Source organism: Acipenser ruthenus, chromosome 4, assembly GCF_902713425.1.
Source record: "Acipenser ruthenus chromosome 4, fAciRut3.2 maternal haplotype, whole genome shotgun sequence".
Classification (NCBI taxonomy): domain Eukaryota; kingdom Metazoa; phylum Chordata; class Actinopteri; order Acipenseriformes; family Acipenseridae; genus Acipenser; species Acipenser ruthenus.
Window position 1 is genome coordinate 31593177 of NC_081192.1, and position 14252 is coordinate 31607428.

Consider the following 14252-nt stretch of genomic DNA (forward strand, 5'->3'; position numbering starts at 1 on the left):
ACAAACAAAACTACAATTCAGCACAGTCTCTAAGTTGAGAGATGTCCTGGAGAGAATGACGGGGTGCACATATTCATTCACAGTCGGTAGCCATTTTCCTCATTGTTCATGAGCCTAAAAAGTGCAATAAAGTGGGGCTTCAGTAAAATAAAAAAGTTGAAAAAATGCTACTGCCTTTCATTTGAATTCTTTACACAACTTTGAATGCAGTGTTCACTTTTAACATAAATAAACAAGAATACCATGAATTTAAATTGCTTGGGATCCATTATTTGTACATTTGAAATATAATTCAAATACTGTGGAAGTATAAGCTATGTTATTTGTGGATTGTAAACAACATAAAGAAAACATGATCAATACTGTTACCAGGATCAATACTGTTACATCTACTATATTGGAAGGAAAAACATATGCTTTTGATTTATTTTGAATTGTAACTAATCCCCTGTGTTTAATTGCTGCAGTGATAATGCTAGTACTCAGTGCACATGTCTTGCGTAAGTAGTCTGGACTGAAATATGTTTGAGCATTTGAGGTCTCCATTTTGATCTGAAATGGTATGATGTCTGACAATTGCAGATCCCTATACTGATGCAGACTGACACTATCTTCTCTCTTCTGGGACTCCTAATACTTTTTTCAGTGACAAGCCTAAATGAAACCAGGCTTCATCTAGATGCGTCTCAACACATCATTATTGTAGTGATGACAAGTCAAAGACAGATGATGCAAACACTGCCCCTGCAAGTGTTAAGCATTCCAAACCCTTCTCATTTTACTTGAAGTCCAAGTCTAGATCATGCATTCAAGTCTAGACATACAACAAGCCATGTGACCTTTTGTTTAACTAATTGAGTAAACACATATAAAAACATTAAACCAAAAACAGAGTGATCTAAATGTAATTCTCTATGTGGTAAACTTTTTTTCCCTATGAAATTGCAGAGATGAGGGTATGATCTTGAAAGCGTTTACTCCAGACTCTGAAATTTACACAAGCAAGTTGATTTGTTTTGTGTGTTGTAATATTAACAGGGAGTAAGAGAAAATGTGTTTTTGTTCAGTAGTAACTTCAGGTTTGACATCAGAATTGTCGTTAGTAAGACAGTAAAGGCCCGATTTTGATGACGGGGCAAACCTCTAACACTAGGGAAAAACGTGTTTGCCCTTGATTTTGATGAAAAAAACTTGCCACAACGGGTGCCTTTGCCCTGCAATGTGATTTTGGATTCTTTGCCCCCTCCTTTTCCATCTGCGTTAGTGCCTTTCGAGATGTGCCCTCATTTGCACGTTAGCTTTGATTGATTTCCATAAATCAGCAGACAGAGGTGACTGCTTTTCAATGTTTTATATATATGGATTGATATTTGATATATATACATCGATGTTTGATATATATATATATGGAAACATTAATATATATCAAACATTAATCCATATAGATCAAACATTTATGTATATATATCAAATATCAATCCATATATCAAACATTGATTGATATATATATATATATATATATATATATATATATATATATATATATATATATATATATCAAATATCAATCCATATATATCAAACATTGATGTATATATATCTCAAAGTTGATATATTGCCTGTTTGGCACCACATACTGATACAGCATAAGTAAATAAATATTGACATATATTTTGTTTAAATATTGCTGATACAGCATAAGTAAATAAATAAATAAATAAATAAATAAATAAATAACATTTTGAAGTTCATATCGCATAGTTATCAAAGTTTTTTGGCCTATAGCTCTCTGCCTGCCCTAAATACAGTTTATATCCCACCCGACGCCTGTCATATTTGTTTTCGTCGAGTTGAATTTGTTAGAATTTCAGAAAGTCCACAATCACAATTTTTTAATCACAATTTTAGTGTTTGGAGCATCTTTCTTTTGTAGTATGTTTTTTAATGAGTCACAGAATAAGTGTTCAGCCATTTTCTTTTGTTGTGAGTAGAGATGAAAGGCGTTCCTTTGAAAAGAGGCGGGACTGACAGTGATGTGAACCAATTACATGATAGATGGAGACTATTGCCCAGTGGTGCAAGGATGTCCAGGCAACAGTTCCATCTGTTTTTGCTCCTATGATGAGGTTTTAACCAATCACAGGCCAGAACTTCCAACCACTGATATATATATATATATATATAGAGAGAGAGAGAGAGAGAGAGAGAGAGAGAGAGAGAGTGAGAGTGAGAGAGAGAGAGTGAGAGAGAGAGAGAGAGAGAGAGAGAATTACTTTTAGTTTATCATTTAATTTATTAAGTTTATTTTAGTATTTCTAAATGTGTTTTGTTTTATAATTATAGATGCTGTAATAGTAATATTGGGATAGTGTACTGATATACCGGAACAATTATTACATCTTAAGAGTGTAAATCAAAAACAGCATACAAATCTAAAAGAAACCAAGCTCATATACATATAGATTTTTTTTTTATTTTATCATTTTAAAACAGAATGAATTGCAATCAGTCAATGAAAAGTTTCTCCAGCAGAAAATGCTCCTGCAGTGTTTCACCAGCATTTGGAATCACTGACAGTGAGAGAGCATTAAGCCGGAACCGAGCTGTTTGAAAGTCAATTTTCTAAATCTCTGACAATGATCATTTATAGTCACTGCATTCAATGATTTGTACATAATGCAACCAAGCCCTGGGAAGCTTTGAAACTGCTTTATTATAACTTTAAACATTAAAGTATAAAAAGTAGTAGAAATGTTGTCAAAAACGTAGCTATGGGTGAAATTGGTAAATCATTGATAGGAACACGCTTCACAGCTGCTCCTCGGATAAGATTAGGAATGCCCTGCACACCTGTCCAAATATGAACAGTATAATTGTCAAGTGATTTAATACCAGCGCAAAGGTGCTGTCTCCAATTAGTAAACAATACAGATTATATTTAATTGAAATGATTTGGTTGAACACAAAATAGGAGATAACAGTCCTCTGTGGCATATGTATTAGAAAGATGTTTATCTTATGTACATTTAACGCCAAGACCATTTTGAACAGTTATTTGCAGACAGTTTTCTAAATGAAGCTATTATTTTTTTATTTCAGTATCATTTTTGACTATCACATATTATATTTCTTTGCATGACTGCCTTTATCTGATACTGAACACATACATAAAATAAAGCTCTTCCTCAGGGGAATCAATCACTGGAAAGAAGCACAGTTAACACCATTTTCTGTTGTTCCAGGTGACTTAGTCGTTACTGTAACTGCCATTTTTTGAAGAAAAAAAATATAAAATTGTTACATTTCAACTTCACATATTGTGTTTGTTTTATATTCAATTTTTGTTTCTGTGTATATTTTAACAATTTAAAATTGGATGATGGAAATACTGCTTGTGGATACATACAATATTATTGTGTTAATATATATATATATATATATATATATATATATATATATATATATATACTGTATATGTAAACTGCTTTACCAAACAAAGCTTTGTGGCTTTATTTGCACATCTTTCCTGTTGTTAATCCAAGTGTTACCTGCTTCCAGTGAGATAATAAAAATCACCTTTAAACCCTTTCTGTTTGCACAACAGCCTCCTAGCAGTTGTAGCCCAGATAATAATTATAACACAACTATATATATATATATATATATATATATATATATATATAAAACTATTAAATGCACACGGAAATGGAAGCCAAATTAAGACACTTTATTCAGACATCGATTTTAAACTGTAAATTCCTATAAAAAAGACACATTTTACATTTCTGTTATAATAACGTGTTAAACTTAACATTTTATAATCATTTAAAGTGTATCCAGGTTCTTCATTTGTTGTAATGTAATAGGCGTCATTTCCTCATGCCTCATCAATTATTTTGTACTTTCTACTCTAGATTAGAACATTGAACTGACATGACTCCTTTTTGTGCCTTAGGGGAACTTCCCCATTGACTTAGAAGCAATTTAAAACAAATGCTTTCTCTAGATTAGGATTTTTCATCCATAACACTCAATCATACATCCTAAGGTAAAACCTAGAAACATATTCAAGTTGACAAACAAAGTATTATTTAAAAATGAATCAATAAATAGACCAATATTATTGCATGCTAATGTTTGCCTCAAAGTAACATTTTAGATGCATTTCTAATACATTAGAGGGGTAGTTTATGTACTGTACATGTTTTCAAATATTTTCCCAAACATTGGTAAATATATTTGAAGTAAATTTGAGCACAATTTAATACCAATTTCAACAGTAAATTTGCTTGTATTTAGAATTTTATTTTAAATTGAATGAACTATTTTCTCTTTCAGTTAAATTATTAGATTTGTAAATTACAAAACATTTCCAATTGAGATATACAAGCTTTGAAAATCAGGGTCTTAATTAAGACTTATGTTTTAATGTTTGTAAACATTCTCTGAGTATTTAAATGAAATGTAAGGCCCAAACCCTTCCATACAAGAAAACAAGTGAGAAACACATTGGCATTGCCAATGAGGCATTACATGTGTTGTGCCTCTGAATTTACAGCATGATTTGGATTAACACATTTTGGCAACCTCCGTTAGACATTCACAACAGGCAGCCCATGGTTGAACACATACAGCAAGGTAGAAATACAATGCAACTGGAAGCTTTTATATTGCAAGCCCCAAGAAGCTGTGCAAACAAGGCACACATTACAGCTAAGCATAGGTCCTCTTGAACAAACGAGTCTGCAGTGTAAATATGAAAAAGTGAATAGTCTCTCCATTACAAACGTGTCTGGCCAGTGAATTCCACAGTATCAGTATAAAGGTAATAATCTCTATTATTGAAGTGAATTAAAGTCTTCAGACTAACAATACCATAGCCATTGGGTTGCTTGCTGCAATTGTAGTCAATCAGCCTTCTTTGGAAATGTAATGTAGGCCCTACTGTCTAGGCCAGACTTTAGCATTGCTTTTGAAAATAAAGTCAAACCTGCCAAATATAGCACTGTTAATGTCACCTTCCACTTATAATCACCACATTGAAATGTTCTGGCCTTTAACATTTTATACGGGGAGTCAACAGGGATAAGCTTGTGATAATATATTTTGGTTATTATTACACTCTGGTCAATATTACTCATATGTATTAGTCATATAATAGATTTCTACCAAACTTAATATCACTTTGGGAAATAAAAACATAAGATTAGAAGGTTTATAAGGTTCATAACTGCTGCAAAGTATTAAAATGTTCTCTACAAATTAGCAATCTAGCATACTAAAGTATTTAATGTGTATATATATATATATATATATATATATATATATATATATATATATATATATATATATATATATATATATATATATATATATATACACACACAGCACTCCAGATAATTGCTGTGTAATCTTTACATATATCATGCGTAATTCATATATTTTTTCAGTGTGTAAAACACCCAGTATGCAGCTTATATATATATTACTAAATAATTTCTGTTCAAAAGGGGCAGCATAATAAATGTAAATGCTACTCTGTTTCTTCCTTTTGTTGTTAAATATAAATTCACCTTAAAGCCATCATTTTTCGATGATCTGAAGTCATAAATGTTATAACATGCATTAAGTGTGTCTCTTCAATGTATTTTCTACGTCTATAATTGATTGTATGGCTTCCTTGTGTGTCCAGTCCCAATGATTTATTGGTACTGATTGTAATTAATCAAAATAAATAAGACCAGGCACTAAAACATCTCTAAAAGTGAATTCAAGCAGCCTTAAAATATCTCTTTCACCAGACCCTATCTGATAAACAAGAGTCATTTTACAGACACAGCGCACAGTATGGAATTGTATTACATGTATAATTGTTTAATACAAGAAGTAAAACTATACGTGTGCCTTATTTTAATCAGATGAACATATAGACAGCTAGTAAAGTTTTCTCTTTTATAGTTATCCAGACTACCAAATTAGAATGATTATTCACTTGACAATTAGCAAAGGTGTTTTACATGTAGTGTCTTTCTTGCAAACTTCTAATGTCATCATGTCACAGGGCAGATTGTCTGTTTCCTGTCATGTCACAGGGCAGATTGTCTGTTTCCTATCATGTCACAGGGCAGACTGTCTGTTTCCTGTCATGTCACAGGGCAGACTGTCTGTTTCCTATCATGTCACAGGGCAGACTGTCTGTTTCCTGTCATGTCACAGGGCAGATTGTCTGTTTCCTATCATGTCACAGGGCAGATTGTCTGTCTGTTTCCTATCATGTCACAGGGCAGATTGTCTGTCTGTTTCCTGTCATGTCACAGGGCAGATTGTCTATTTCCTATCATGTCACAGGGCAGACTGTCTGTTTCCTATCATGTCACAGGGCAGACTGTCTGTTTCCTATCATGTCACAGGGCAGATTGTCTGTTTCCTATCATGTCACAGGGCAGATTGTCTGTTTCCTATCATGTCACAGGGCAGATTGTCTCTGTTTCCTATCATGTCACAGGGCAGACTGTCTGTTTCCTATCATGTCACAGGGCAGACTGTCTGTTTCCTATCATGTCACAGGGCAGATTGTCTGTCTGTTTCCTATCATGTCACAGGGCAGATTGTCTGTTTCCTATCATGTCACAGGGCAGACTGTCTGTTCCCTATCATGTCACAGGGCAGATTGTCTGTTTCCTATCATGTCACAGGGCAGACTGTCTGTTTCCTATCATGTCACAGGGCAGATTGTCTGTTTCCTATCATGTCACAGGGCAGACTGTCTGTTTCCTATCATGTCACAGGGCAGATTGTCTGTCTGTTTCCTGACATGTCACAGGGCAGATTGTCTGTCTGTTTCCTGACATGTCACAGGGCAGACTGTCTGTTTCCTATCATGTCACAGGGCAGATTGTCTGTCTGTTTCCTGACATGTCACAGGGCAGATTGTCTGTCTGTTTCCTATCATGTCACAGGGCAGACTGTCTGTTTCCTATCATGTCACAGGGCAGACTGTCTGTTTCCTATCATGTCACAGGGCAGATTGTCTGTCTGTTTCCTGACATGTCACAGGGCAGATTGTCTGTTTCCTATCATGTCACAGGACAGATTGTCTGTTTCCTAAGGATTGACATGGTTGTGCTGCACAGCAACCAAACAATCAGTACTGTAATTGGACCTTTCATTGTATTAATCACAAGCTTGCCTTAAAAGTTAAATTATGTTATGTTTCTATGCAGAGAACCCCCTGCCTGACTTGCAAATGCATGTTGTTTATACCAATACAAGCATATGTCTTGCTGATTAATTTTTTTAATGGTACAAAAATCTAACTTAGGCTGGGACCAAATCAAAACTTTGACAACCCGCTAATCACACTTAACAAAACTGTATTTAATAGTGTTTTCTTTTTTTTTTGTAAGTATCTTATTTCTTCTACTCATAAAAAGAAAACGCTATTAAATACAGTTTTGTTAAGTGTGATTAGCGGGTTGTCAAAGTTTTGAATTGGTCCCAGGCCTAATCTCAAAGGGCTGGATCAATAACACTGTAAAACTGATCCAGAGTAAAAACTGGAGCTGGTAGAACATTTGAAAACACTTTGGGTGATTGTTTACTGTAAAGGTTTTTAAAGGTGTTAACAAAATGAATATGTCAAGAGGATTTAGACCTATAGGCATCTTCAATTAAGTTTTTGCAGGCAAAAAAGGCATTGTAGGAAAATAAAAATACATTAATTAGACACAAAGGAATGTGGACATTTTTGTAATTGTTGTTTTCAATTAAGATATATATAAAGGCATCGTTATGAAAAACATTCACATCCACTTTGTTTTGTCTGCATTTTATTTCTCTAAAACACTTGTTTTCCCCCAGATAAAGCTAATAGGCAACTTTTCTTTAATATGGTAAATATTCCCTTGCTATTATCTGGGAGATCTGTAGATAAAGAGGCTCTTGAACTAATGCTTTTTACAATTGCCTTCAATCTGAATCTGGTATGTGGTGTTTACCTGAGCTGCTGCTTCCTTCTCCATTATCACAGGCGGCGCGCTCCGCACCTGCTGCAGTCTTAAGCTGTCACGCGCCACGCTCTTCTAGTCAGCCGGCACTCGCGTGGCAGCTGCTCACGCCAACACAAACCATAGACGCCAAAGTTCACAAGCCAAGAAACACTCCCCACCCAACGCTGGTAAACCATCACAGATTGCACTGTGTGTGAAACATACGTTCCTATCTGCACGCAAATCAGTGTGTGTGTGTGTGTGTGTGTGTGTGTGTGTGTGTGTGTGTGTGTGTGTGTGTGTGTGTGTGTATATATATATATATATATATATATATATATATATATATATTCAATAATTAAACGTGGTGTTCAGCAATCCTTACACTTCGTTAAGACACAACCGTGGGTATATGGGTTACATTATGACAGCTGATATCGTAGTACTTTTCTTTCACACTTTGAAATTAAAGCGTGCAGTTGAGTCTATTAACAAGTCCCTTTTCTTCCACGGCTTAAAGTTTTTATGGGTCACATACATTTTGGTACTTGCCATCTGCTGTCTTTGACCCACGTGGTCTAATTGGTAAAACCTGAAACCTCCGACAGGTGCTTTGATTGTTAAAGAAAGCTTCTAGTTGTTGTTCGTTCTAATCTTCACGTTATTTTCTTTAGAGGTTGATAACTTTCCAGATCTAGTAAGTTTCCTTTCCTGTAGTCCTAGGATGGTTCTGTGGCTGCATGACACCGTGTCCGGAGCAAAATGTAACCTTCAGTTCAACGCTATTCTAGGCTTATATTAAAAATCCAGAGACCCTACCACTACTGTCGTCTATAATCATAACACTATTTACTGTGTTGCTTTATCTATGACAGTACAATCCTTCAAATTACTTAGTAATCTGTTCCGTTGCAGTAATGCGAAGTAGCCCATATTTTCCAGAAAAAAAATATATATTTACAAATTGTGTGACTACAGTAAAATAATAATGCATCTGTATAAATATCCATGCTTAATCAGTCTCTGTAACATTATGTAATTCCCATCCCCCAAGCCTATACTGTATGTGTGCAGGTCTTGTTCCTTCTCGTCGTCTATTTTGTTGTTGAGGCTCTGCTCTGCCATCTAGCGTCACAGTTATGCTCTCCTAATAATTTACAGACAAGAACTGTCCAGTAGATTGTAGCTATTTTTATATATTGTGTTATTTGCATTTTTTTTTTTTTATGATACATGTTATTTCCTGGTCAATATCCTGGGATTATCTGACCGTACTAAAAAAACAAAGCACAGGCATGAAACTAAATTGTAAATTACAGTTGTCGCTGTGTATATTTTCCAAATTATTTCGCAACAATACTTACATCTTTGTCTTTTATTTATGTATTTATTTATTCACTTTTCTGTCTCTCCTTGCCATAACATCTCAGCATAGCATGATAACACTGAAACACAGGACAGCGTGTGTGAGCTGTCAATCCACGCATGTTGTTTTGGTCTCGCTTTGCATTTGAAGCTTTCGCTCCTCTCTTGCACAGCGCGCGTCGTGTAGGGCGTGCTTTCTTGTGGTTACAACCGCCCCCTCTGCACTTGACACCGCCCACTGAGGCAGTCTTTCAGGAGTCACAAAAGCAGTTAGTTACCGGTATAAACAACCGCACGAGCACTCTGATCTACAGCACTGCATAGGACAATCTTTTGCTGCTCAATGCCTCAGCTTTTGTAGAACCTATCTATACGCTTTGTAACACTCTCACGTACCAAGTGATTACGGTATCATCGATAAAAATGTAATAATAATAATAATAATAATAATAATAATAATAATAATAATAATAATAATAATTACAAAAATATATAGGCAACATAATTAATTAGCCAATTTCTATGTTGGGGTGTGTATTTTTATTTTATTTATTTATTTATTTTATTATAAGTGCAAATTAGAACGCACATGACTGACTGTCCGGAGTTAGTCTCAGCGTTGCTACACAACAAACTAAACAAAACATGCATTGTTAAACGAGCGCGCCCTCTCAAAGCAAAACTATACTTCGGGTGGTATTAGTAGAGTTTCAATTGTAGAGTGCTTAAAACATAATACTATTTATTTTCATGCATCACTAAAAAAGAAGATACCCCTGTTCCTTTAAAAATAAGTTTGCAGTGTACACTGGAATGAGGTCAGAACTAAAGCTCCTCATTGCATGCGCTGATTATTATTAGATTCCTCGCCCAACCAATGACAAGAGACAAGGCGTGGTTTGGCACAAGGAAGGCTGGAGACAGTAGCCTATTGGCTGTCTCGTGTCGGCATAATAGCTGTGGGAAAGGATAAAGCTGCGCGAGGCGGAATTGGAGTCTGCTTCAAGTTGCAGATAGAAGGCGGATTATAAGAGAGTTGAACTGGTTTGTACTTCCCGCATGGTACTAAAAGGGAAGGCTATGCAAAAAAGTGTTCAATATCCTCAGACACTTGGAAAGAGAGCGGTGTGGCAGTAGATACTCTGCAATTGCATAAACTTCATATCTAGTCCTGTATACAGAAGTGGAGACTGGTGCTCGTCCGAGTTATATTTGAACCCGTTATGTAACATTCTGGGACAAAAAGCTTTAGAAACTGGACTCGGCTTCAGCAGAGAGAAATCTGAACTGCAGATTTTTTTGGGGGGGAAGACGATTCTCTGACAAACAGCCGGACAGCCACAGAACTGACTGGAACGCTGTTGCTTTTCTCCCCGTAGTTTATGACGCAAACGAAGGACATAACAAAAATAAAGAGTGAACCTCAGAAACTTTTTAATGATAATTATTAGCCGGGTTTGCTTAACTGTCAAACTGAACAAACCCTGGACCCTGTCACTTAAAGCAATAGTTTACTGAACAAGTGTATATCTATATATATATATATATAGATATATATATATATTTAAAAAAAAAAATACAAAATCAACTATGGTACAGCAAACGAACAACGCCGAGAACACGGAAGCGGTCCTTGCAGGGGAGTCTACTGACTCGGGAGCAATGGATCTGGGCATGGCGTCCTCTCCGACTCCAGGATCTGCAGGGGATAAATTGGACCCGGCTTGGTGCAAAACCCCCAGCGGCCACATCAAGAGACCCATGAACGCCTTCATGGTGTGGTCCCAGATCGAGAGGAGAAAGATCATGGAGCAGTCGCCAGACATGCATAACGCTGAGATCTCAAAGAGACTGGGCAAACGCTGGAAGCTGCTTAAAGACAATGACAAGATCCCCTTCATTCGGGAGGCGGAGCGGCTCCGACTCAAGCACATGGCAGACTATCCAGATTACAAGTACCGGCCAAGAAAGAAGGTAAAGTCAAGCAGCTCCAAGCCTCTGGAAAAAGGGGAGAAGATTGGCAGCACAAGCTGCAACAGTACTAACACTAAATCCTCTTTGAAAAAGAGCAGCGGCACTAAATCATCCAACAAACAGCACAAGATACTGGGCAAGTCCGCATTCCCTGAGCATGTCTCTCACGCAGTCACTACAGATCACCATTCCTTTTACAAATCCAGGTCAGTGTCTGCAGCCAAGCACATCCCAGAAAAGAAAATGAAGAGGGTTTACATCTTTGGGGGCAATAACCACGGAATCAGCCCCACTTCTGTGTCGGTCCCGGCCAGCCCGACCCTCAGCAGCTCCACGGAATCCAGTGACCCGCTGAGCCTCTATGAAGACGGTGCTGGGGGGAACAGCGAAGAGGGACATTCCCCTAATTCTCTCTCAGACCACCACAGGTACACCAATATGCGAGCATCCTCACCGACTCCTTCAGGGTCCCATTCCTCCGCTTCCTCGCACTCCTCTTCCTCTGATGAAGAGTTTGAAGACGACTTGCTGGACCTGAACCCAAGTCCCGGTTTCGACAGCATGTCGCTGGGTAGTTTTGGCTCCTCGGTTTTGGACAGGGATCTGGATTTTAACTTTGAGTCAGGGTCAGGATCTCATTTTGAGTTCCCAGATTACTGTACACCCGAGGTGAGCGAAATGATTTCGGGGGACTGGCTGGAGTCGACTATTTCCAACTTGGTTTTCACGTATTGAGCGACTAAATACATCTGACTTTTTTTGCTCTGAATAAAAAAAAAAGGGATTGTGAACCCTCCCCCCACCAAAACCAAGGTGAGTCCGAACCTTGCAGGGACGACCCAGCATTAAGAAAGAAAGCGATCTAAACTCACTGCGAGTTTATTTCAAGATATTGAATACTGAAAGGGGATCAGCTGCAAAATGCTGAAAAAACAGCCCTAATCAGACTTTGGCAAGAGAAGAGAGGAAGAATGTGCGACCTGATTAGGAGAGACTGAGATCCTATTGAAATAAACACTCAGTCTGAACTGGAAAACTGTCATTGATTTGCACGTTAAGAAGGCGGGTTTATGTCGGCTTTTTTAATCAATGTTACTTAGAGGACATTTAAGAAAGAACTTTAATATCGTCAAGTACATTTTCATTACTAAAGTGGTACAGAAAAAATGCTGATTTGACCAGGAAAGAGTTTTTTTTTTCTTTTTTTTTTCTTTCCCTAGACCAGTTTGGTGATGGTGTTGGAATGTTTCACAGGTGGGTTTAAAAAAAAAAAAAAAAAAAAAAAAAAAAAAAGCATGTTATCCTATCTAGATATCTTTTCTGAGATTTCTGAGACTGTTGAGCAGTTAACTATAGTATTAGGATTATTTAAAGCAGATAGATGGCGCTATGTTTGAGTCCTACAAAAATCACCAGCTCTTTTTTTCATTCTTAACTCTTTAGGATTCAAACGCAACTCAAATATGTGCTGGACTTTATACTTACTGTGTACAATTCAGGACCAAATTTCCTCAGAATACGTGTTTCTCAGATTTAAGTGATGAGAACGTTTGTTTTTCTTACCGATGTTTCATCCCCGTGTTATTTTTCCCTTGTAAATGTAATCCGATGCCATTTTATATGCGGATGTATTTATACTGGCCAAACTTTTTGACTGTTTTTTTTATTCGTTGTTTTTGTTTAGTAGGTCTTGTTGTGTATACCTGCACCGTTTGTCTCCTTCACTGAAGGGCTAGAGTTTTAACTTTTAATTTTTTATATTTAAATGTAGACTTTTGACACTTTTTAAAAGAAGAGAGATGAAAACGTTTGATTATTTTCTCAGTGTATTTTTGTACAAAATATATAGGGGGGTTTCAATCGGTGTGTATCGCTGTTTTGGATTTCCTAATTAAGAACAAGGAGGTTGGTCTTACCCATGTTTACACACAATTCAGCAGGCTCCTTAAAGAGACATTATCTTATTTTTAAGATACTGTAATTAAGTTCTCCCTTTTAGTAAAACAAAAAAAGTATTTTCAACTGCAGTTTCTACGTTTTAATACCGTGGGTATCTGATGAAAAGGAGATAATTTAGCTTTATTCAACTTACCATTTCTTGGCGCTTTTATTCTAGTAAAAGCGCTGTTTTAACCACTGGATATATGAAAATGCCGATTTGAGTTCGCGACACTACTGCGTTTCTCATTCTTGTATTTGAATATTTAATCCTTTCTACTTGTTGGCTAAATATAATTGTTTTAGTATCTTATGGCATGGTGAATAGCATTTGTATTTCCGATTCAGGTTTATAGCTGTTGTGTTTAAAAATAAAAAAGGAAAAAAGAAAAGTGAAAACAACGTTGTACATTTTAAGTCTGTATTATAGCCTAAGCAAAGGAAGATTGTGTGTTTATGTATGTTACAAGACAGCTATCTTTAGACACCCTTACGTTTTAAAGTGCTTGTTCAATTGATTTTTTAAAAATATAAATATATATTTTAACTTTATTTTAATTCATTCTGTGCAATATGCTGTGTAGAATATTGTTTTGTCTCATGATCATGCCACAACACAACGTTAAGAATAAATAAAAAAAATAAAAAAAAATAAAAATCATGCCAGCTAATTGTGTCAAGTCCACTGCCTGTCAGATTGTTGAAATACTTCTGTAAATAACTTTTTTTTTTCAAGAAGGAAATAAACTCAGCTGGAACTGAACCCTAAATATTTACTCTGTCTTGTATTGCACTGTGTTGTGGGTGTTGAGGGAGTGGGAGAAAGTGTCTGCCTCAAGTTCTACTCGCTCTGAGCTCTTTTGAGGGATGTACAAATGTGACGTCACTTTGCTTTGGCAGTGTACATAAACTCGTTTAGGATGTGTTTCGCACTGGGTCCGTTTAGAGGGTTTGGTCCGCACTGGGCAAACGGTCCTTTTGCGAAAA

The 14252-nt window shown here is 36.4% G+C and overlaps 1 protein-coding gene across 1 annotated transcript; it reads left to right on the forward strand.

Moving 5' to 3' along the window:
* Positions 1-10315: 10315 nt before the first annotated feature.
* LOC117399502 (transcription factor SOX-4-like) lies at positions 10316-14028 on the forward strand. Its single transcript, XM_033998732.3, has one exon. It carries the CDS (start codon positions 10944-10946, stop codon positions 12060-12062), a length of 1119 nt encoding a protein of 372 aa, XP_033854623.1. The 5' UTR covers positions 10316-10943; the 3' UTR covers positions 12063-14028.
* Positions 14029-14252: the final 224 nt, after the last annotated feature.